General features: G+C 43.9%; 1 protein-coding gene across 1 annotated transcript in view; it reads right to left on the bottom strand.

Moving 5' to 3' along the window:
• Positions 1 to 26,315, bottom strand: part of SGK1 (serum/glucocorticoid regulated kinase 1) — a 90,466-nt gene that overhangs the window by 39,162 nt on the left and 24,989 nt on the right. The window contains exons 2-3 of the mRNA XM_048490251.1: positions 17,055 to 17,270; positions 1,349 to 1,421 (exon numbers count right to left, since the gene is read on the bottom strand). Of these exons, the coding sequence (XP_048346208.1) occupies positions 1,349 to 1,421; positions 17,055 to 17,270 (289 nt within the window). The remainder of the gene's footprint in view (positions 1 to 1,348; positions 1,422 to 17,054; positions 17,271 to 26,315) is intronic.

The raw sequence follows: 26,315 nt of genomic DNA, 5'->3' as shown, positions 1-26,315 counted from the left end.
AAATTTAATCGGCAGTAATTAGCAGATAGTAAGATCAACCTCAATGCCGCTGAAATTTTTTACTGGTTTCTTCATACAAAATCTCAATTAAGAGGCAAAAGCAGGCCTATCCAGTTTTAACATTTTTTAATTACCTCCTCCTTCTCTTTCAGCCTTAACCCCTTGTTTGCACCATGTGGATAAAATACTGGTCTTCACAGGCATTGGATGTCTACCCTAGAGTTGGAGGTACCCTAGAAAACATGCTGCTGTTTTGTGACTCAAAACATGAGTTGTGTAACTCCTTAAAAGGATGCACTGGTATCTATGCTTGTTGACTTGGCTACCCCAATGACAACGGGGCGGGGCGGGGGGAGAGGAGGAGTTTGGATTTATATCCTGCCCTTTCTCTCCTGTAAGGGCTTACAAACCCCTTTCTCCACAAGAGACACCTTGTGAGGTAGGTGGGGCTAAGAGAGTTGTTTTGACACAACTGTGACTAGTCCAAGGTTACACAGCAGACTTCATATGTAGAAGTAGGGAAACAGTTCTTCAGATAAGAGTCTGCAGCTCAAGTGAAGGAGTGGGGAATCAAACCCAGTTCTCTAGATGTCATTAGAGTCTACCTGCTCTTAACCACTACACCACACCGGCTCCACTGGAGAGTGGGAAAAGGACATGGATAAGGGCCTCATCCTGCTTCCCAAAAAAGTGAGGGACAGCATGTTCAGTCAGTCCCAAGCATGATGTGCCTGATCAAGCCACAGGTGGGCCCGGGCCTAGAGGCGTTAGCCTCCAGGTAGGACCTGGCGAACCTCTGGAATTGCAGCTCATCTCCAAACTACAGGGATCAGTTTCCGTGGAGAAAAATGGATGTTTTGGACTTTGTGACATTGTACCTCACTGAGGTCCCTGTCCACCCCAGGCTCCACCCCAAATCTCCAAGAATTTCCCAACCTGAATCTGGCACCCATATCCTGGTCCTCCCATCACCCCACCAATGGCCAGGGGGCACCTGGCAATCCTATCCAGGTGGCCCCTCCCTCACTAGGCCAGGCAGGTGTTTCCCTTACTGCAGTGAAGCCAGGCAAGATGCCTTATTTTCTTCATCTATGGCTCATGGCAGCAAAGACTCATACCTGTGTCTCTCTTTGGGCTGGGCTGGGCTGGGCTGGACCACAGGGAGAAGTCCTGGAGAGCTGATTTCATGTACCCCACTGGGGCCACTCCAGCCTAGGACTCAACCCCCCATCACCACACCCACACCCACCCACCCACACACACACACACACACACACACATACACGTCCATCCTGGAAAAAAAAAGATCAAACACATTGTTTATGCAAAGGTTTCAGTTTGTCCTTACCGGAGTCCTCATTTGCCCAGAATGTTCTCTGATCAGGTTGAGCCAACAGATCTTTACTGTAGAGTTCTTTCATCTATAAAATATAGGGAACAAAACATAGCTCATGATAGTTTATTATCATTTGAAACATAAAAACAAACACCTTGCCACTCCAAGGAAGCCTTTAAAGTCACAGGAGAAATGAATGGGACACTCAGAACCACATAAGCCTCCATGTATAAGGAAACACAACCTGAGTTATTACTTCTACTTAAAGATTACAAGCTGACTTTATAATGTTGGGGCAGATCTCTTGGCACTGTTAGTGAGACTTCCTACTCTGGCCTAGCTGGTATCCTCAGTGGGTGGTGTGTGTGTGTGTGTGTGTGTGTGTGTGTGTGTGTGTGTGTGTGTGTGTGTGTGTGTGTGTACCTGTGAGTAGGAGAGTGGAGAACTGAATCCATTACATTGCTGCTGTCACTAGCCCTGTTCACTTATTACAATAACATACTGCATGCATGTGTGTATGTATATATGCAAGGAAGAGCCAATACACATTTATATTAAAAATGAAACCGTGTGGCCTGAATATGCCCGAATAGGCTGTGATTCGGCCATTTTTTGTGATTAGGGATACACGAATCACTAAGCCAGTTCTTTATCATACATGCAGCTTAGGTGGCAATTTCTGGTTGGGGGCTAGCTGCTGCAGAGTGTAAACCTAGAAGCTGGGCCCTGTGGTGGCTCGGCACTGCTGCAAATGTCGGTGCTCTGCTGGCACGGAGGGGGGTGTTTCAGGGGTGTTCCTGGAGGCGGCGCAGACATTATTCAGCTCCCAATGCACTTTTGCCCTGGGAACACCATCTTTCAATGGTGCAGACTTATGCCACCAAAAATGGTGGCCCAAGTAATTTTTTTACTATGGGCTTTCCCAGGGGAGAAAGGAGTTCCTCCTTCTTCCCTGGCACCCATGCTGCTGATTGCCTCTTTGGAGGCGTGCAGCAACACCATCCCTGGACACTGCTCTACTATCATCCCTTTGGATTGGGCTGCTATGTCATCCTTTTCAAACATTGTCAAATGTCAGGTTCTGAGAGGTTTGACTCTTGAAAGCTTATACCCTGGAAACCTTGTTAGTCTTTCAGCTTTCAGGCACTACTGAACTTGAATCTTGCTCTTATTTCAAGTATCTTTGATACAAAGGGATCCATAACCGAATGAGGGAAAACACAGTCCTGTGTGTGCTTGTTATTTGGGATACAATTATCTTTGACTAAGCAGATGCTTCCGGAAATCCTAAATGACTTTGGCACGTTGTGCAGCCTCATGAGCATATTTAGATGGTATGATAAATACATCCTTTCACTTCTAGTCATTGCAATGTTGCTATGCTGGCCACAGATGAGCCCAATTAGCTAAAATGTTGTTTCTGAACCTTAGCAACGCAACCAAGTTTCCCTTCATGTATTGCAGAGGTAATAAATAACTTCCTCTCTTTTACCCAGTAACCTAGGTGAATATTTGAACTCTAGCCTTAGAGACTGGGTCAATAAACTCCTGCCAGCTTGAGGCTAATGCCCATTAGTTAGCCTTGAGAGTTTAGAGGAAAAAGGTGGATATAGAGTCTCTTCCATTGCTTGTAGAAACCCCCTGAAAAGGTGTCAGACAATATATGCATGTGTGTGTGTGTGTGTGTGTGCGTGCGTGCGTGTGTGCGTGCGTGCGTGCGGGGTGGGCTAATAAATACTAGATTTACAAAGACCTTTGCTGGATTAGAGGCCTATCTAATCCAAATTCCTGTTTCCCGCAGTCACCAACCACATATTATCCCTTGAAAAGCCAATATGCAGGACATCGCCAGTCTTCCCCTATTGTCTCAGACCATGGAGATTCCATAGCCTCTTCTTTCATGTATTAATGTCTCTAGTCCATGTTTAAAGCTTCCCAAGCAAGCAGTTATGGCTCTCTTTAGGGCAATGAGTTCCATAAGTTAGGACAATGAGTTCCATAAGTTAAGTTCAAGCTACATAATATACTTTTATTGACTTGTGTTGGAGCTGCAGTTTTCCAGGGCACTAGAAACTGTAGTTGCTGCCTTTCAACATGGCAAAAGTTGCTCACTGGGGCTGTTTTGCCTCGGAAAAATGGTGTGAGGAGGGGAAGGCTGGTCCTCTCCCTGTCCAGCATTGCAGCTCTGATGCAAATTGAGTTCTGTGGCGCTCAGGAAAGTAAGTTCCCTGTGTCTTCAGTGTGGCTGGGGGGCAGTGGGAAACTCAACTTGTAATAAGATAGCAGGTAGTTTGGCCCTGAAATTCATATTGTATGAACTTCTTCCTTTTATCTGTCCCGAATCCATTGGCTATCAATTTCATTGGGTTTCAGTGTTATGGGAGTGGGAGAAAAATAGTGAGGAATGGTGATCAGAACAAACTCTTGAAAGAATTTTCTGTTGTTTTCTGTTTGATTTGTTCTGTCCATTCAGACTGCCAGTTGGTATTGATAATCCACTGGATGCCAGCTATTGTTATAGCATTCTCCATGTGTAAATAATTCTAGTTGCCTCCTTCTGATCACAACTACCCTGAAGCACCTACCCAAGTTAATGCATTGGCCCCATGAGGACAGCTGGGTGTATTTGCTTTTGAGATCATGTTTATCCTAAGGGTTTTGAGATTGTGTTTATCCTAAGGATGACATGTGATATATCCAAGGCTTTCCCTCTGAAGCTGGAGCAAAAGGAAAAACCTCCTTTGATCTAACTGAAACAGAAAAGGCAGGATGGCTGACAAGCGTCCTAGTGGAACCTTTACTCACAGCTACTCTGCAGAAGGGGGTGGGTGGAGTTGAGATTTTTATGGGCCCGAGTTTATAGCTGAGCCACAATCATTTGAGCAGTGTGGCTCAGTGTATTGTCAAAGGCTTTCACGGCTGGATTCAACTGGTTCTGGTGGGCTTTCAGGGCTGTGTGGCCGTGGTCTGATGGATCTTGTTCCTAATTTTCCCCTGCATCTGTGGCTGGCATCTTCAGAGGTATATCACAGAGGGAAGTCTGTACAGAGCAAAATACACACTGAGCAAAATATATTGTATAGTTAACATTTCCGCCTTCTCATAATGCTTAAAATGTATCTAAAAATTCTGCAAGAATGGTAAGCATTATGATCATGTTATGGGTGGTTGAGATATATTGGTCAGCCTGCTGAGGTCGTGGCATGGTCGTGGAATCCAAACCAGGGACATTGAGTTCATACAGTTAATCACTACATAGCTGTATGAGTAGTAAGATAAGGAGAAAATTGCTTCACTTGTGACTTGTCAATATGATGACAAAGGTATTTAAGCCACAGGATGTGAATCAATAATTAAAACAATTTAACACATTTAATGCATAAAATAATTTAATGCATTTAATTTAATTTAGTAAGTATACTTGTAAGCCAAGCAGCATTGTTGGGTTCTTTTATCCGTAGTCATTCTTTCCTTAGAATGAACCAGCAGCAGTCATCCTCTTCATTTTGTTTTGATAACAGTTAAGAACACAGCAGTGGACAGTATGTATGGAAAGCTGGTCTGAGAAAGCTTGTTAACATAAAGAATGTGTATTATTATGGTTAATGTTAAGTATATTGCTGAATGAATTTGTGTAGGATTTCTGTATGAACTGAATGGATGACATGTCTGCTGATTTATTTCAAAATAATGTGAGTTGCTTCCTATGGCAGGAAATGATAGCTCTTTACACAGGCAATCTTGCTTCAAGATTGACAATTTGGACTTGCATTTTGAAAAAGTTTATATCTGTACTTTATCTACAGTATCTTTATCTTATGTGGGTTAATCTGTATAGAGATTAATGTATAGGCTTGATGTGGGCTGGTGAGTAGAAAATTCTATTTCAAGGGACATGTAGGAGAAACAGCAGAGAAGAACTGCATCGTTTCTGTTTGAGTTAAAAAAATGCCCCTCAAGATGTGGATAATATTCTAATTAAGCTGAAAGGGGAAAGATGAGCATTATGATTATGCAGAGCATTCACCAACTTCCAGGTTCAACAGTAGCAAAACACAATGGCTCCAATCCAGCACGGCTTCACAAATGCTCAAACCCCACCAATTTCTACAGGACTTATTAAATACAGGTGCTTAAATGCAGGTGTATGACTCAGCCTAGCCTGATCTCGTCTGATCTCAGTAGCTAAGCTGGATCAACCCTCATTAGTAATTAGGTGAAAGCCCACCAGTGAATGCCAGGATTGTGCAGAGGAAGGCCCTGGCAAACAAACTAACTTAACAAAATTGCACCAGTGGAATTCACATATACGTTGGAGAGAGCAATGATATTTCTCTTGTTCTAAGGAGTCAGAGCTTTGTGCTAACAGCCTTTAACTTTCACAGGTTGACACTGACCTCTCTGTCCAGATTAGTGCTGCCTTATTTCCTTTCCATTTGGAAAGAGGTAGCAGTGACCCAGACAACCCTGGGGGTATTTGCTTGTATACACCACTAAAAGGATTCCAATTTACTTTGCAGATGCTTAGGGGCAATCATACACCTTATTTACATAGCTGGTGACTGACCTATCATGTTCAAATATGAGTCATGCATCAAATTTACACACTCTTTGTTGTGACATTCACCCTGTCATTGAAAGGGAAGAATCACTGATAGAAAGGGGAAGAACACAAGCTTCTTGCTACACTGTTTTATGTTGTTCTTCAGAATTAGGCATAATTTTAACCTGCCTATATGCTTGTTGTTTCTTGCCATTCCACATTCAAAAACTCTTTTGTGCTCCATACTTCTCATCTAAATAAATCTAAATAAATCTAAAGACTAATCTAAATAAATATTATCCAAGATAACCCTATATCGGTCCATTAACAGCTGTGAAAGCAGATGCTATAACTGGATTTAATGCTTGGCACAAAACAATATCCCAACCCTATCACTGCATCTTGCTGGGCTTTTCTTTCTCAGCTTCTCTGGTTAGTCAAGGAAGAAAATGCAAAGTCTTTTTATTCCTCCTAAGAACCTTAAGCCAATGGGTATGTAATAGCTGGGAAAATGCAATCTGTTTGGCAACTAGTGTTGCATCTGCTGCTGTTCTAGAGCATATAGGCAACCTGAGTGTTGTCCGTGAGTGTTATCTGAAGCATGGTGGGCTAGGGTGACCTTACCTATCCTGCCTCAATTCACCCTTGAGTCCTGCTCTGCACATAGGAGATTCTGGTAGCTTCAACAACAAGTATCTTTACTGCTTCCAACTGGGAATGAAATTTACGAATGGAAAATACTAATTAACATTTATTTATTTATTTGCTTGCTTGCTTCGTTTATACCCTGCCTTTCCCCCCAACTGCAACCAAAAGTGGCTTATGTCATTCCCCTCAGCTCCATTTTACCCTCACAATATGTGAAGTTCATGTGCAGGGGGAAGCCAGACAGTTGTGCTTTTCAGGAGTGTGACTACGCATAACGTGTGAATTGGGCAAATGCCTAGACTGGTTTTCTAGGTTTCTTGTCTGGAACCAATGCTGTCATTGCAAAATGGTAGAAATGCTTTTGATTGGTTATATATCTAATGTGCCACCTGTATCCCTTTCTAGAGTGCCGTGCCTCAGGACAGTTACATATATTTTCTAACTTCAAGGAATGCAGTATGCTTTTGACTCCCTTTGAAGATGGTTTGTAATCAACAACAAGTGCAGAATGCTGTAAACTCTCTCTTGGTGCATGTGGGCAGATGGGACAATAGACAGCCAATTCCATGCCACACTAGCTGGTGACTCTCTAGTTCCAATTTAAGGTTCTAGTTCCCATGTTTAAAGCCCTTCATAGCCTGGGAGCAGCAGAGAAATAAACTCTCTGAATGAAGCCACTCACATGTTAAAATCTGCATTGAGAGCCTTGTTCTAAGGACAAATGCTTGGGTGCAATCACACACCGTATTTACATAGCTGGTGACTGACCTATCATGCTCAAATATGAGTCATGCATCAGATTTACACACTCTTTTGTTGTGACATTCACCCTGTCATTGGAAGGGGGGGGGGATCACTGATAGGAAGCAAAAGAACACCAGCTGCTTGCTACACAGTTTTACATTGTTCTTCAGAATTAGACATAATTTTAGCCTGCCTGTATCCTTCTCCCAAGAGGATTGTGAGGACACTAATTCCTGAAAGCTTTAGAATAGATGGAAGGAGGGATGTGTTTTGACATCATTGCCTGTTTTGTATTATCTGTGGTGCTGTGACTTCTACTCCATAAAGATAAAATAGCTGTTTCTTATCACGTTGAAACTCAGACGAAGACCCCTTGATCTTGCAAACAATTTATTGTCAAAGGTTTTCACTGCCAGATTCAACTGGTTGTGGTGGGTTTTCCGGGCTGTGTGGACGTGGTCTGGTAGATCTTGTTCCTAACGTTTTGCCAGCATCTACGGCTGGAATCTTCAGAGGTGTATCACAGAGAGAAGTCTGTTAACACACTGTTTACACTTCTGTTCAACCCTGGTTCATGCCTTGAAAGTACGACCAAATCACTCAAGACTGAAATGAGTGTTGGAGATGCTTTATTTGAATAATGAATTTTGTACATCGGCCCTTATTCCTCAAGCAGAATCACTTCATTCAGAAGTATAAATGAGCACTATCAGGTTGCTATCTATGTTAGTATGATAGTATGCTCATTCAGGCACACATGTCAGTCTTCTCCAACATACACATTGCCATAGGCCCTATTAGTGCAATATTTCTTTCAATAGTTTGTCTAGTCGTTGAGACTGTTTGGGAAATAGCCTGAGGCTATGATTGCAAAGCTGAACTTTCTACTTTAGAATGGTAGCTTGCCAGCTTAAATGGTAGTTTAGACTTTTTGCTAACAGATAAATTGAACACTTTTGTAGCCAATTGCTATAGAATTTTACAAATGAACACTAAAAGACACATAAGAGTATTCTAATAGTTTATCCAGCTGTGTAATTATTTATTTATTTATTTATTTTATTGTTTCAGCTTTTATACCGCCCCATCCCCGAGGGGCTCTGGGCGGTGTACATCAAAGCATAAATAAAATGAATTACTAAAATCTTTAAAACAGCGGTACAAACAATAATGATAGCTATATAGAGGCGTCCGACCAACCCCACTTTAAAAATTCTCCCCAGAAAAAGGGAGGGAGGAGAGCAGCGAGTCATTTTAGATGGTGGCCTAGGTGGAAGGCCAACTGGGGGGGCACCATTTCAGCGGCTGGTTCCTCCAAAGGTCCGGCGGAACAACTCCGTTTTACAGGCCCTCTTGGAACTCACCAAGGTCCCGCAGGGCCCGAACAGCCGGAGGAAGGGTGTTCCACCAGGCTGGGGGGCCAGAGCTGGTAGGAAGCCCTGGCCATACGCCTGGAAACCAACCGCATCATTGAGGGAGCCAGGGACCCACCGCTAATAGAATTGGCCTCCGCCGATGTGGAGAGGCGATGCAGGGACATATCAGAGGGTGATGCGGTCTAGAAGATAGGATTCCCAGGCAGCGTAAGGCCTATGAAGGTCAATACCAACACCTTGAAGATGATCCGGAGACTCCACGGGAGCCAATGCAGCTGGTGCAGCACAGGCTGGATGTAATAGCGTAGAGTGGTGCTGCCTGTAAGTAAAGCAGCAGCCGCTGCATGCTGAACCAGTTTTAGTCTCCGGATCAAAGCGACAGAGGAAGACCAGCGTGAAGCCCGAGTTACAATAGTCCAATCTGGAGGTGACCGTTGCATGGATCTGGTGGCTGCAGGTCAGCTTGGGAGAGGAAAGGGAGCCAGCCGCCGGGCCTGGGCGAAGATGGAAGAAGGCAGCCGGGTTACGGATGGGCCACCTGGGTCTCCATTGAGGAGAGACAAATCCAGGTGGACCCCAGGCTCACGCCGCCGCGAGGGGGTCGGCGCCAATGAGACCCCCTCCCACACCGGCGGCTGGAAAATCCTGTCCCCCCCCTCGCGGTAAGCCAGAGGATCTCCGTCTTCCCGATGGATTCCAGTTTTTTAGCCTGCTCTGCCGCGAAGCCAACCAGCAACCGCCCTTCAGAAACAGTGCTGGAGGCAGCCGCAGAGGCGGTAACCGCTCCCCCCTCCATCAACAGAATGATCTGCGTAGTCATCCAGCGTTACTGGTGACAGGTCAGCCCAAAACTCCGTACCAGTCCGAGCAAGGGGTGGCATATAGATATTAAATAGCGGCGGGGATAAAGTAGAGCCCCCTGGGGTCCACCGCGATCAAGCGGGCACTGCCGGGAGGCCTGGTCCCCGCCCCTCACTTGCTGACTTCGACCCCGGAGAAGCATGGCAATCCACTGAAGGACAGTGCCCCGCACCCCGGAGGCTGGCCAGGCGGGTGGAGTCAAAAGGTGGTAGTTACGACCACATCAAATGCTGCGGTAAGATCTAACAATACCAGCGAAGCGCCGATCCGCCACCGGTCGAGCTGAATACGAGTGTGTGTCTGTGGCGGCGGCGAGAACAGTCTCAAGTCCCATGCCTTACACGCTGCGGAAGCGGGGACTGGAAGAGGGTCGAAAGCCGATCGTCATCCAGAAAGCCTTGAAGCTGCTCCAACACCACTCTCTCAATTACCTTCCCCAGAAGCGAGAAAGATTCCCGAGGCGGGGCAGTAATTGGCCAAGATCCCCTCAGATCTAGCTTGGTGAGGTGCTTTTTAAGAGTGGAAGCGGACCACTGCCATCCCTTCAACCCATCCGGGAAGACTCCTTGCTTTCGAGGAGCCATTGATGATACTCAACAGATGGGGTGCGTCAGCTCCACCCTGCAGGGGTTTTATAAGCCAGGAGGAGGCCCACGCGGATCCAGAAGGACAAGTGTAGTTGGTCCTAACAGCAGCCAAAGGCCCTGTCAACTTGGCTGAAGCTTCCAGAGAGCAAGGGGAAAACTGGGCCAAACAAAGGGCCTGAGAAGATGGCAAAGGGAGCCACTCCAGTTCACTAATTGTAGCCAATAGCGTGGGGGGAAGGTCCTGGCGGAGCGACTTGCTGACCTTATCCGCAAAAAAGCTCATAAAAAGCCTCACAGCTGATGCTCAGTGTTGTGGGTTTGAAGACCTCTCCGATAGGAGGTTAAGGACCCGAGGTATTGAAATAATTGTGCGGGCCGAGGAGCTAAGCTGAGATAGCGAGGAAAAGCCCTCTTAGCCTCCTTAATTAGCCATCTCATAGAGCTTTCATAAACATCCTATAAAGATGTTAGATGCGGCCTCGATCGCGAGGATTTCCCTCCACACCTAAGCTCTGAGGCGTCCTAAGCACCACGTTTCATATGTGCGCAACTCCTCAAGTATACCAAGAATTGCGCCGAGAGAGCGAGCGTAGAGAACGCCGAGGAGCTTAACAACCTCGATGGCATCGGAGAGCCGGGAATTCCAGTCCTCCACCTGCTCATCGAGTGTGCCGGCGGTAGTTTAGGGTCCATAAGAGCATTCAGAAACCAAGTGGATCCATAAGTCTCAGCGAGGCGGTGCATAAATTAATGATAAAGCCGATGCGCCTAGACAGAATTAATAGAGTAGTGAGTCCACCCGGACCTTCAAGGCATAATGGTCGGACCATGGCACTCTGTTAACAGAGGATACGACCAAATTTACCCCCGACCCAAAGACCAAATCCAGCGTATGCCTGGCCTCAAGGGTGGGGCCAGAATTTATTAAGGAGAGACCTAGCGTCGCCATGGATGACACTAGCTCCGCAGCCACCGTACATGAGGCGGTGTCGACATGGACATTGAAGTCCCCCAAAACAATAAGCCTGGGGAACCACAACGCCCAGTCCGACACCACCTCCAGCAGCTGCGGCAGGCCGTCTCGGTCGCTAAGGCTGACCGGTACACACCAGGAGGGCTGGCCAGCCTCTCCTCGGCTAATAACCACTTTTCGAGGCCGGCATACATTCCATTACACCGGTGATCTCCGGGATGGGGACTGCCCTAAAGGGGATAGATTCACGGGTGAACAGAGCCACCCCACCCCCCCGGCCCTGTGTTCGCGATTGGTGGAGGCACGCGAAACCTGGTGGCGCGACCTCGCACAAGGCGATTTATTCTTAAAAATACTTTTTCGTCTCAGATAGAATGAGCAAATAACATACAAAATCCATTTGCCAAACCAAGAAACAGCAATGACAATGGTGAGCAGTTGGAGGCTGGAAAGGGGGTGGGGAAAACAGAGAGAAGAGATATGTGCAACTCTATGAAATGTCACAGACTGCCAGATCTGTATTTTAAACCACCACAAATCTATAAACCAACTGAACATTGTATTCCAGGTATGATTTGGCACATCTTGCTTTCTGCTGATCCCTCTTCTAAACTCACCTTTCCCAAGAAATTTTTGGCACAATCCCTAAATCCCTGTCCTGTACAAGAAGCAAACCAGATGTTACTTATATGTGGCTTGATACCCCGAAAGTAGGAGCATCAGTGACGTATTTACCTAGGGACATTTACCTATGTCCCCAGGCACCCCCTAGTGGGGGGCCCCCGCAAAAATTTCAGGTTCATTTGTGTGTTTTTTGTAATTTTTTGTGTTTTTCAGTTTTCCGCCTGCAGGGGGCACAGTTTTTAGGCTAGCAGCAGCAAAATTTCAGGGATTTTTCAGAAGACCCTCCTGATGATACCACCCAGGTTAGGTGAGGTTTGGTTCGGGGGTCCAAAGTTATGGACTCACAAAAGGGGTGCCCCCAGCCCCCATTGTTTCCAATGGGAGCTAATAGAAGTTGGGGCTACACCTTTGAGGGTCCATAACTTTGGACCCCCTGAACCACACTTCACCAAACCTGGGTGGTATCATCAGGAGAGTCTCCTAAACATATTTTGGTGCTGAAATTTTGGTGCTGTTAGCTTAACAGTTGCACCCCTGACAGCAGGCACCCTCCGAATTTCCCCAGATTTTCCTTTTAAATCCACCCCCTTTGGCATGGACTTAAAGGGAGAATGTGTGGTCCCCAGTTTAAACATTGAAAGTAATGCTGTTTGGGTGTGGATTCCACTGGATGTGTTTTGTGAGAGATGATGCTGACATCTGTTTGGTAAATGTTTTTCTGGGGGTGATTTGTGAGAGATTTACATGCTTAATACCCACTTGCACTGGTTTGGAGCTGTTTCTCAGGCTAACAAGCTACCTCGTAGGGTTGGTGTGAGGACAAAATTAGGAAAGAGAGTTGGTGGGGAGAGAGACAGGTATGCAGTCAGTCCATGAAAGCCAGTCTTCTGTAGTGGTTAGAGTTTCAGACTAGGATCTGGGAGACCCAAGTTCAAATCCCATGGTTCTTAATAGTTGACCTTGGGCCAGTTGTACTCAGCCAACTAATCTCACAGGGTTGTTGTGAGGATAAAATGGTGGAGAGAATTATAGAAGATGATTTGAACTTCCTTGAGAAGAAAGGTAGGGTGTAAATGAAATGAAATAAGGAATAATATAGCTGAAGTTGGGGACACTTAAAAGGTGGGGAGGTTGGTGTGTGAGAAACAGAAAAGGAAATGGGGAAGGTTGAGGATATGTGGCAACCAGGAGGTAGGGATGAAGAAACAGCGTGGGGCAGGGATACAGGGAATAGTCCTTGCAGGTTGTCCACTGTAAAACTGGGCCCAACCTGGCCGGCAGTGCACAACCAGGCCAGACATTTCCTGGGAAGAGGCTGCCAGAGAGAGAGTAAGAGAGAAATCTGAATATAGGGGAGCAGATAATGGTAGGTTGGCTGGGTGTGTGTGGAGGAGGTTGCAGAAAAAGAATAGGTGTTTTGGGGGCTTTTCAGGAAAAGGAATCAGGAAATAGTGGGGGAAAGAAAAATGAGATGCTCCATGCAAGTCCTTATGGGCTGATTTCCTGCTTGTTTTAGTATATTTAGGACCCAAAACAGAAGTTTTGGGGGCTTTTCTAAGTTAATAAACTCCCTAGTAGTCATGCCTCTTGACTGCCATTGACTGCCATCTTTTGTGAAGTCCCAGGCTGTGCAATATTTTGGATGCAGTGAATGAATCCCCTGTTTAATTAATCAGTTTATAAACCACATTATAAAGCAAATAACATTGGAATGCAAAACACCTTTGAATAACATTTTTTAAGAATTAGATTTCCCTAGTTACTTATAAGGCAAGAGACACCTTTTCTCTATCAGAAAAATACTGGAATTCATTAACTTTTTAGATCAGTTGACCTGAAAGGAGTTCAAAAAAATTGAGAGTTTTCTATTCCTTCCAATTATCACTTACAAATGTTGAACTTTTACAAATTGTATGTTTGTTATGAGAAAGTAAGTAAATAAATAAATACAATGGTTATCATTACACTGATCTGAGAAAGTGTACTATAGAAGGCTTATACACTTGCATGCTAATCCAAGAGCTGCTTAGCAAGTTTTGAGAGATACAAAATACGCCTACATTCAGCTAAAGACAAAACTGGTCTTCAGACTTGTTTTGCCAGCTCTTTAAAATTAGGTTCATTGTTGCAGCTTCTGTTTAGAGTGCTGTGACCTGTTAGTCTGGTCTGCCTGCCATTTCTGTCTTAAAAGTGCATGAATTAAGTTAGTTTTCATAGCTGATTTGGTGCATGAGTTGTTTTCTCCCCCCTTTTCTGTTTCGAGGGAGGTGTCTTTGAAGCTACAAAGATATGAGATTCAGCAATATGCACATATTTTGAGTCTTTGTAGCATTGAAGACGCTTCCATTGTGGAAAAAAAGGAAAAACAACACGCGTGCCAAATCAGCAGTGAAACTTTATTAATGTAGATGGAAATGACTGATGGGCACTTCAAGCAGAGGAAGCCTCTATGAAAACCTTCTGCAAATGGCAGGTGACACAGAGAATCCCGAAGTGACAGAAAATGGCAGGCATGAACTCACAAAACTGAAGTGAGAGCTCCAACAGTGGAGGGGGTGGAGTTGGATAAAACACTTTATTTGTCTGCGCTTTGCGAACAAAAAAAGCTAAAATGGTTCTTTTTAAAATGTGGCCAAGATGTTTTATTTGTGTTGTGTGAAAAAAGCCTAGAATTAAGCCAAGGGGAAGTACTTCCTAATCCTCTGTATGTGAAAGGTGCCTTGAGTCCTTAAATCCCACATCAGTTTTGTTAGCCTTATCTACTGATCCTCTGTGAACAATTCTTCTGCACTGCAAGTATGCCTGTGTTCTGTTTTCTTAATCAGCCCCTTTTCTTTTACTGTGAGGCGAGTCTGAGTGTCCTTTCTTCTTTAAACTTCCTTTGCTGACTAAACATCTATTTTCCACCAGCAAAGGGAAAGAGAGGCTAGGGGCAAATCCTTCATTGAGCTAAATCTATTCCATATGCATGTGCAAGTCTAATGAAAACACTTATTGAGAGACTTTCATATACACTTGTACGAGTAGGACTATGATTTCCAACTGGTACAGTAATTTTTACAAGCAACTTTTATGCTTCACTTGTTTTGTCAAAAGTTCATATTTGGAAAAAAGTAATAATTCTAGTCTCTCTTCAGCAGAAGAATTAAATTTCATTACAGGCAACTGTTTTATTTCTTTTCCCTGTCTTTTTCTTCTTCCAAGTCACCATTGCAATTGTCAGCCACCTTGGCAAAAAGGCCTGCACCAAAATCTGGAAAATTGTCTGCCCTACTTGGCTCGAATACAATGGCTTCACAATATCAAATATACTGCTTGTCATCTAGGCTTCATTGAACTCCCAACTGGAAACCCATTTCCACGCAGGGTGGTCATTTTATTAATGCTGGAATATATTTTTAAAACTTTAACATTTTGACTGGTCAATTAGCACTTTCTTTTAAAGTGTTCTTCCTTTTTTGATTGCTTAACACAATATCCTGCCAGGTTTATAGCCCAATTCAGACAGGGTTGGCGGGCAGGGATGGTGCCACACCAGGGCCGCTCCACCTGCTCCATAGGGGTTTCCCACAATGCAGGGAGCCCCAAAAAGTTAAAAACAGAAAACTCACCTAAAAATCTCCCATGAGGGAGAATAGAGATACACCAAGAAAATTGTGGTGAATCTCCATCAGCAGTTCTGCTGGCACACTGGGGCCAACTGGGGGACTGGAGGGTGACTGAGGCCCCTGGAATGTTCCCAGGCATGCCAGCACAGCCTTTTGCACATGCGGGCCTGAGTGATGAAGGCAGCTTCTGAGTCAGGCACTGTGGAGCCATGTGGCCCCTGGCCACCCAGGCAAGTTGTCTCTCCACTGGTGCATTTGCTCCTTGCAGCAGTGGATTGTGCACTCATGCCAGCACAGGATTGTGCACTCATGCCAGCACAGGGGTGCACCGGCTCCAGAGTGGGATTGGATTGGACAATCCCCTCTGGATTGGACAGTTAGGCTAAGCTATTTTCCTAAAACCATTGGTCATTAAAAATAATTCAGTGTCAGATGCTTCATGGCATTTTACTATTTTAATCATATATCACATTTTTTACCTGAATGTGTAAGAACATAAAAATATAAGCTCTTCTAGATCACACAAGTGAGTTATCTAGTCCAGTATCCAGTTCCATTCAGTGGTTAATTCATTGTCCAGGAGGGCCAACAAATATGGCTAAGACAGTGGTGGCGAACCTTTGGCACTCCCTGCTGGCAGGTGCTGATGGGAATTGTAGTCCATAACATCTGGAGTGCCAAAGGTTCGCCACCACGGGGCTAAGAGGTCAAGGCCTTCTCCCACTGTTGCCTCCTAGCACTGGTATTCAAAAATTTGCCCCCTCTGTATGAGGTTTTCTTTAATCACCCATTGATTGACTTATCTTCCATTAATCTGTGGGCAGCCCCATCCAAATCTGAAGGTGGCAGGCTATGGTGCTGATGCAGCATGGCTCCACCACTTCCAAATGAACTTTTTGGTGGTGCAGGGAGCAAGGAAAATCCCTGGACCTCCCAAGGGCTGAAAATCCCCATAGGGTTGAATGAAAGGCAAGCATAAGTATGAGGGCCAGTACACTGCGCTACCGGCCCTCAATCCCTGTAGGGAGCTGTCTAAATCAGTTCCGCTTCCTGGAACACCCTGACCTGCCCCTCCCATGCTGGCATCCAAACAGAATTCCAGTGCATTTCCACTGCAGCTTAAACTTCCAGATTCTGTGGAGCTTTGGAGCAGTTGACTGCCAGTGCATCTGGCCCTGGGCAGGGGTAAGTACCCCGGGGATGGCAAATGCACCATTGCAAAGGCGCACCACTCACACTAGCCCTTTTGCACTCACCTTTGGATGGGGCTCCTAATCCCCCTTTAAAGCCACCTGTGATTTTGACCATCATTGTGTTCATTAATTCTTCAATTTAATTAGTCATTGAGTAAAGAAGTACTTTCAGGGAAACCCAGTTTGGATGATTGTATCCTTATGCCAAGAACAGGGCTGCCAATTAATTTGCATGAAACAGTACAAGATCTGTGGTTACTGTGAAGATTACCAAGAGGATGATTCGGGGGGATTCTTGTTCTTTAGGCCTCTGGTGTTGTTTATTAATGTGTCAGGGGGAGAGAGATGCCACACTTATTAGGTATAGGGATCATTGGACACATAAAGGCCATTTGAGTGAACACTTCCATGCAAAGTCCAAACACTCACAAAAACTTTGTCCTTTCCTAGATTCCCATCTCTTTAAGATGGCCCCCTTGCAACTGGTTGTGAATATCACACTGTAGAAATCCACAGATTGTGTGTCAGTGTAGATAATATGCAACGAAGGAACTTGCTTACTTTGCAGCCTCTGTGGCCTTCCCAGGAACATGATTCTGTGTCCTGAGGTACAATCCCATTTTGAAAAGCATGGTCACTGAAGCACATCTGGCACAACGGAGACTCAATTTCTGACTCCGGTTGAGGTATATGCATCATAGTGGACCCCTGGTATTTTAGGCTGCTTGACTGATGTTTTTCCATGCTAACCATTGGACTTTTAATCCATCGCCGTACCTAGAAAGACAAAAAGAAGAAACATAAAAAAATTGGTGGTTTCCATCTTATGAAAATGGGCATTTTCATTCTGAACAAACCCTGAGCATTACATCATGATGAACAGCATTTGGACTTGGCTTCAAAGAGAATATAAGCCCGATTAGCTGAAATGAGAATGAATTAGAACCAGTGAATGAAGATCATTATTAATTAATCAATTAATTAATTGGCTTATATGCTGCTCTCCCTGTGAAATGGTTCAGAACGGTGAACAATCATAAATATACAATTAAAGCAACGTATAAAGCAATTTCTAATACGGCAGCCTTCTAACACATTCAGCAAGGATGGGACAGCAGCATTGCTTCCAATAATCAACAGTAATCAACACCAGTCAAAACCAAGGCAAAACAAAAATATACCAAACAAGAAGCAACACAGCAAGCCAAAGTTAAAAACTGAAAACTAAAAAAGAGCTGAAAAGGAGAGGCTGGCTTAAGATGGGAATACCACCGCTGTCCTGACCACAGGCTAGGTAGAACAACTCTGTCTTGCAGGCCCCTGGTTTCATTTGACAGAGCATTCCACCAGACTGGGGCCAGGGCTGAGAAAGCCCTGGCTCTGGTCAAGGACACATGGATTGTTTTAGGGCCAGGGAGCTCAAGGAGGTTGTTATTTCCAGAGTGTAGCGTTCTTGAAGGGTATATTGGGAGAGATGGTCCTGCAAATACACTAGTTCCAGGCCATTTAGAGCTCTGAACAGTCTGGCTGTTTTCCCAATGGGGGAATGAAAACATGCTGCCATGACAGAAGCGTCAGAGGCAAGAAAGGCGAGAACAGGTGGGAGCCACAGCCACGGAGAGCTGCTCCCCGCTACTTCAACCCCCACTCCTTCTTGTTTGCTCCACTGCACACATGCAAAATCACAGCATGGTGGTGATTTCAGCAGCCTAGTGGCCTGGAAAACCCTCCTTGCCCCTCCTTTTCCCTTCATTTTCCAAGTTGCACTTGCTACACCACAGCTCAGTTGGGAAAGGAGAAAGACCTTTAAGGTGCTGGAAATGCAGAATTTAGCTCTGCCCCTTCCCCCATAGTCTCCTTCCACAGCCACCTGTTCTCTTTTCTATGCATGGGATTAAAGGAGGTTTACTTTTGATCCTGTTAAAAGGGGAAGGTATGGGAGGGAACCAGGCAAGTCATGCTTGGATAGGGCAGGTTGTTGTTTGCATGCTTTCAAATACTGCAGGGACTTTCTGCTGGCCATATGGGGAAAAATCCCAGGTGGAAGCACCCTACCTATTTCTGAACTTCACAAAACTCTGTGAGATGCAATTATATTTGGTGCTTTCATTTGAAATTGCTTTGTATCGTCATTTCCTTGCTACTCGCCATAATGTTGGTCACTACAATAGTTAAGTGTCCTGTTAAAAAGTTCCTGTTGTGAGAACCTCATCCACTGACCTGTTTTCAGCATTATCTTGTTCTGTGACACATCATAATATTATGTGAAATTAAAAAAAACTATAGCAGAAAAACTAGAGCAGTGGATTAGTCTGGCCAGGATTGTCCAGCAATCTTCCATGGCAGAGTTGGAATTTAAATCTGGTACTCCCAGATTCCAGTCTGATACTCTGTTTGGTGTAGTTTAGAGTCTGACACTCCAAACTACACCAAATTAGCTCTCTAGTAATGAAAGCATTCAGATTTGAAGACTCAGAACTGAAGCTAGTGATAGACAAAGCAAAGCCCTGTTTACGCAAAATCCACATGAATAGAATACTCATGGTTTCTGTTGTCTCTCTTATTTAGAAAATTGAACCCAAGTACATTTAAAACTCCTCTGAATGTACACATCAAAACCGGCTTTTTATCCTAGGGTTACTGAATTGAGAAATGAGACAAGCATTTGATAATTTATGATAGTACAATGCATGCAGCCTGAGAAATCCATAGCCAATTAACCCACAACCCGAACGGCTTTCAGGTTTTGCCAGTGGTGTCAGCCAGCCTAGAATCTGTGAAAGTTTGTTTGGATGTATGTATAACGGGAGTCATGCTTTGAAGTAGGAAATGAACAGTCTCGTGAATCATCCTGCCTATTGTATCAGATGTGAGAGTACAGCTTGACAACTGGTTGCCAGGGATGCGTGGTAAACAAATACTCTGAGAAGCAAGTTCCATTGGTGACTCTAAGATGAGTTGTTAAGTCCAAATTTAATGCTCTGTGCAGATCTTTTGGGAAGTGTACAACCCTCTCTATGGACACCAAACAAATAAGTGGATTCATCCTCACAGGAGGCATGCTTGTCATTTTCCTGTGGTTTCTCTATAAGGTTCTCTAAAACACTGCAGGACTGCTAGGTTTATGCTGATTGGTTTACAGTGTTGATGCTTTGATGTTTCATCAAGTTCTCCATCCTTTTGAGCCCATCACGAGCCCTTGCAGATGGGCACATGACTCATGTAATGTCTGCACTTTTCCAGCAAAACACAGAAGCTCACAGGGTAGAATACTGACTGAAATCATTTTTCCATGATGCAACCACCAATGTGTTTTTAATCCAACTTCTGTTTTTACAATTCCAACATTCTTTAATAGAGTACAAAGTCTGCTTTTCACTATGCTGTTTATTATTGGGGGGAAAGAGTTCTTGTCTTAAGACTTTAAAAAAATACTCTACTTGTTTCAAGAACAGCTTAAAAAAAACTCGGGCAGGTTTTTATATCTATTTTGCCAAAAATTGAGTCTGTCATAGTTAAGTACACTTTAAAAGTGAACCCATGGCTGTGTTCTTTGACCTATTACAGCTTTGGGAAGAAAAAATATTTCTTGGATGGACTTATTGTCCAAGTCATGTTATCAGAGATGCTGAATTGTGGATCAGTGTGTATTAGCTTTTGCCCAGATGGGTTAGATCAGCATCTCATTAATTCTGCCTCTGGTTAACATTTAATAAACAGCCTTACTCTCATACATTTTCACTGATACTGTTGGTATCTGAAAGACATATGGCCCCTTCCGCACACGCAAAATAATGCGTTTTCAAACCACTTTCACAACTGTTTGCAAGTGGATTTTGCTATTCCGCACAGCTTCAAAGAGCACTGAAAGCAGTTTGAAAGTGCATTATTCTGCATGTGCGGAATGAGCCATATATTATTTGAAACTGGAGCTTCTCAAACTGTCAGAAGCTTCACAAAAACACATCCTGCAGCATAACAGGATCCCAGAAGGTAGGCCAATCCTATTCCTGGCTTACTACAAAACTACTCTACCTAGACTTTGATGAATCAGAGTACAATGTCTTATTTTTCTAATAAGAAAAGTATATCAGGTGATCCAGTGGGCAATAGAAGCCGTGCTGTTTACATCACCCACTGGCAGCAGTGGACCCTATCTTCTAGTATCTTACAAGTTCAGCATACTCTTGCCTAGCAATCACACTTCCTGTCATTAAAACCTGCAAAATTAAGAGCTCAGAATACCAAAGGCTAAGATAGATTTATATTGGTAAACAAATCTTATACTGGATGGAATAGCAGAATCTATCGGACAATTGCATGGAGGATGAGTGGGCAACGGAAGAGTTGCTTGAACCCTCCTATAGTAATCCACGTTCACAGCAAATCCCTTTGCTCCAAACATGTCGTTAAAACTCTTCAATCTAGGGTTGTAACTGGAATTGCTGAAAATCAAACTGGGTGAATATAAATCTAAAGTTTTGCAGTTCTGAGCTAAGGGAATCTGTTTGCTAGATCCTCCCTCTCATGCTTTGAATTTTAATTTGCTTTCATTGAACACAATAACTCTGTTGTGGTGTTCCTTCTTTGTAGAAATAAACACAGATGGGAGGTGTTTGAATTATACCTGCTGGCCATGTTTCTGGCCTCTGTGCATTCACAGTTCACTTGAGCATTCACAATGTCACTTCTGTATGTGAGCTGTACCCATATGGTTTTGCTAGGGTATGGATCACATGCTGCAATCCTCTGAGGATATTGGAGAGCAAATGACATCAAGAATTCATGGAGGTCAGCATGGCTACTCCTCCACACATCTGTTTGAATTACTGAATATTCATATTCATGTACCTAGCTCTGTTCAGTCATTCAAAGTGGATGCATAGAGGAAGGATTGGGGTCATTTCAGATGTCTTTCTTTTATGTTATTTATTTATTTTATGTTATTTATTTATTTATTTCAAACTTTCCCAGGCTACCTTTCCACTCAAATAGGGTTTCCAAGGTGGCGAACATCAAAACGTCACTTAACAAAAATTAAAACAATATTGAAAAGAAGAACTAAAAAAACCTGCTGGATCAGACTGGTGGTCCATCCAATCCAGCTCTGGTCTCCTACAGTGGCCAACTATACTATACCAACTACACTATACAGGACCGATAATAAGTTATATATAAAATAATTAAGCAACTGAATAAAAATATATGGATATATAAACATACATAACAACACAATGAAGGAGGAAGGTCAATTAGAGTTACTGGGGGTACAGCAAAGAGAACAAAAAAATTTCTTCATCTGCTGGCAGAAGATGACAATGGTATAGTTTTGGAGCTGAAATAGCTGCTCCATCAGTTTAACAGCAATTTTGTCAGCAGGACAGCATTTCTGTTGCTGCAGAGGGAGTGGTGTGTAATTTTGCTAGTTTACTCTTCTCACAACAGAATATCCACACTCCCCTCCCTCCCGTATTGTTACTGAGAGGCCAAGTGGCTCTCAGAAGCGAAATTTGTGAAGGCACAGAATGTTGCAATGCAAGAGGAAAAGCAGGCAGGTTGCCTTCTTCTCATGTGACTCCACCCATGCTACTTAGGATCCAAGTCATAGGTGCTCAGGAGGGCTCCCAGCCCATCATGAGCAAACTCAGAGCTGCTTTATTTTAGCATGGTGGCTGGATCATGTGCTCTGGTTATTTTGAGTAAACATATTATTGTTTATATCAGACAGTAATGAAATGTTTTCTTGGTTAAACATTAAAAAACGAACACTGTATACAAGTATACAATACTACCTGGGAGTATTCCAGAGGACTTACTGGGAAAATATGCAGGGATTTGGGGTAAATATGTAGTTGGGCATAAAACTCTAAATAGCTCACTTTATGGCACATCCATATGCTATAACAATTTACTACTTTGGTGTCTTACAGATTTTAAATCTCATGGATTTTGCTAAGAACTAAGTTAGCAAGAACTTCAAGGGCCTAGTAAAAGCCTTTCAGAAAATGTACACTATCCAGAAAATTTCATCTAGTTCTGAGAAAACAATAAACAATAAAATTATCTTAGTCAAACTAATCAAATTACTCAAACTAATTTCATTCCTACAAAGGTATATAGACCTATCTCTGGATGAAATTAGACATATACTGTGTTGTCTCCTTATATATGAGCGTTTCTGTTTTGAAACTGTTAACTGTTTTTAGCCAATGGGTCAAGTTTTGAAGCAGATTCACAGTTATATCCTGCTAAATCCACTGAAGCCCATCAGCATAGAAGGGTATAACTCTGATTAGGTAAATGACCGAAACCATTGTTATTGCAGTGGAATGGGTAGTGGAGTCCATAATGAGCAGAAAAGCCGATGACTAAAGAAATGTGTGCAAACAGTTACTGTTGGTTACAAAATTGTGCAAAAATGTTCATCACATCTATTGCTGGAATCAGCAAAACCTGATTTGCTAATGTTTGATTAGGCAAGTTTTAGGTTCTTTTTCTGCCAAATTCTATGTGGTTTGTTGCTTTAGTAGAAGTAGTTTAGGTTTCAGCCTCATGAGTGGCTCCAGATGACCCCCATAACCCACAAAAAAGTTCTTAAGGATGAATTTGGATGAAAATTCCTGGCAGTTTAACAAATATCAAAAGCTCTTGCCTTGTGAAGGTGGAGATAATGAGGGCTTGTTAGCAACCCTGTCAGCTTTCCAAAATGAAACCTACCTTGTATTATAGTTATCTTAAACAATTCAGGAAAACATGCACCTATTATTACTGGAATGCACAGTGGAAAAAAGCGGATAATTTAACACTGATATTTGTCCAAAAGCATTTAGAGTGTAGACTTGAAGCACTAAGTAAAAGTGCTGACTGGCTGTAATTTGTTGCATGAATGCCAAGAACAGATATCTGGAGGGAAATTACTACAGCTGCACTTGAATTGAATGCTTTTGGGAACAGGCTATTGCTATATTACTGCTGAATCTACCAGTGGAAGGACTCCTACTGTGTCAATCCATTAGGCAAAAACTCTGATTAACTCTCATGAGAACAATAGAACTTAACTTTGGCCATTTCCGCACGGCCGTAAGGGCGCCTCCACGCCGGCAGGAATTCCGCCGGCGTGGAGGCGGAGGCCGTTCGCATGCAGGCATGCGGACGGCCTCTGGAGAGGCCGGCAGACGGCAGGCGGCTCCGCATGGAGCCGCCTCTTCCCCCCTTCCCTTTCCCATGTACCTCTCGTGTCGCCGTCCTGCTGGCCTCCTCAGCCCCGCCCACGCTGCCCTCCGACCTCCAGGGGTCGGAGGACAGCGAGGGAGGGGCTGAGGAGGCCAGCAGGACGGTGACACGAGAGGTACATGGGAAAGGGAAGGGGAAACAGCGTGTTCCCGGCTGCGCGGTTCGCACTGCTCCGCTGGGAAGACGCTTTCCCCTCAACAACAACCCTTTAAAGGGTTGTTGTTTAGGGCGGCCTGACGCCGCCCTGGGGGAGGGGGAGTGCAGTCAGGTTGGCACTGCTGCGTTGCAGCAGCGCCGCCTGTGCGAACGGCGGCCTGGGGACGGCGTTTTTTCCGCCCCCAGGCCGTCGTTTTTGGCCTGTGCGGAAAGGGCCTCTGTGTAAGGAACAGTGGCGTAGCGCCCACAGGACAGGGGCGCAACGCCCCAGTGGGGCAGTGGCAGAGGCATGGCCAGGCTGTCAAGGGGGCGTTCTGGGGTGGGCGTCATTGTGGCAGAGGCGCAGGACGCATGCGCGCCCCGGGCACAGTTTCCCCTCACTCTACCTCTGGTAAGGAAGTCCTGGTAATGGCTGGTTTTATCAAGATAATTCATCTTCCCAGTATGACAGACAAGTTCTATTTTATGTTTATGTTGCTGTGAAGCAGTTATGCAATAGATTCATAACATGATTCACTCATTATAATAATTCCAAAAGGGTAGCCATATTATTCTGTAACAAACAAACTGAATTAGAAATTTGTAACAACTTAAAATAAACATATTGGTTTTCCCCCAGCATGTACCTTCATGGATGTCTTCAGAGGAAACGAGTATGCTGCCATGTTATGTGGTTAATGGTGATGGAAAGTGCCAGCAAGTCACAGCTGACTTATGGTGACCCCACAAGAGATGAAACTGACATTACTGTCTGATAGATAAATCAGGTGACCTTTGACTCTAACTTTTTGCTTTGAAAGTTTTTTGACAATTGGATATGAAATAGTATTGCATAAGTGTATACAAGCACAAATCAGGGTCTTTATTTGTTACAGGATCTGATCCCTGGGTTTGTTGCAGGATCTGACCCCTTCTTTAGTCCCCGCCCCCACCTTTTTTGTTTTTGCTAAGAAGCAATTTAGGTTAGGTTAGCAATTTAGCAAGAAAAGGCCTGCAATCAAAAGTTTGCATGGGAGAAATATTATCATCCTGAATGAGCTGTAGATGATGGTTGTTGTATTGGATTAGTTTGAGGTATGATATAAATGAGAACCAATGATGTTATTTCTTTATGACCTGTCTTGTGGTAGGCTATCTTTGACACTCTGTTTTTAAAAAATAGAAAAAGATTTAACACCATTCAAACAATGGCAAAGGTGATAAGGCCAAAGGTAATAATAATGAGGTATGATTACTTGGGCAGGTCAGTTAAAACAAATGTATAAAATGAGGATCTGATTCTGCCCATCCAAATAGGAGAGTGAATTACTATTTAGTCCAGCTCACATTAAAACAGTGCAAAACACAACCTCCATTGCTTGAAAGGCAATTGTGCCAATGACATCGTTTGGAAGTCTGCAGTAAAATTTCCTGGGTACTCAAGTATTTATACAGTGTGAATGTAGACTTTCTTCTTTTGTTTGCATGGACATTGGTTTTAGGTTTCTTTGGCTGACGTTGTATGCATTTTAAATATAGGCTATTCTACCATGTTAAAAATTGCCAGATGTGTGATTAATGGAGATTTGATAATCACAGGATTCTTTCCCCCTCCCCCTCCTTACACAGTTTTCTCTGCTAAGTAACAATAAATAGATGTAGCTTTTCATTTCATGTGGTTCATTTGCCAGTGGCATCTGTTGGCACCAGCACACTCAAGGGATTCAGTCAGCTTTTTATGTCTTAATTCATAAATCCATGTCATTCACAATCACCAAGAACAACTCCCATGAGAGCACAATAACCCAATGTTCCAGTTGCTGTCAGAGGGAACAAGTCAGTCAAGATAACTGTTCTGTCTGTGAGATGTTGCCTCAGGCATATGCTGAACATGCACAGAGTGGTGTGGAACTGTATCCACTGGCCCTGCACCCCAACTTCTCTTAAATTAAAGCCAAAATCCTGTATACAGTCTTCATGCAAACCATCTATACATGTATGATGGGTGCCGTCTGGGCACAGAGCCAGTGATTATGAATATATAACCTTTTCCCCATTTTCAGTACGCAGGCAGTGGTGGGATTCAGCAGGTTCGCACCACTTCGCCAGAACCGGTTGTTAAAATGGTGCTTGTAAACAATCAGTTTTTAAATTATTTGAATCCCACCACCAGAACCGGTAGTTAAATTATTTGAATTCCACCACTGTATGCAGGACCCATGTTGCAGCCCTGTGCATGCCTACTTGGTACTCAGCTGCCTTGAAACTAAGGTGTTATTTAAAAGGAAACACACACAGGATCAGGATGAATGTCATCTTCAGATCTATCTGTATCTTTAAAAGAGCAATTAGAATACAGTGCTGTTTAAGGAACAGCCTGTGAGCTACAAGAGGGGGAGACAGAAGAAAGAGAGATTAAATAATATAGGGAACTAGTTAGATTAGGGAAATAGG

Source organism: Sphaerodactylus townsendi, linkage group LG01, assembly GCF_021028975.2.
Source record: "Sphaerodactylus townsendi isolate TG3544 linkage group LG01, MPM_Stown_v2.3, whole genome shotgun sequence".
NCBI lineage: Eukaryota > Metazoa > Chordata > Lepidosauria > Squamata > Sphaerodactylidae > Sphaerodactylus > Sphaerodactylus townsendi.
The sequence above is the reverse complement of the archived record's forward strand: the minus strand, read 5'-3'. Positions and strand labels throughout refer to the sequence as shown.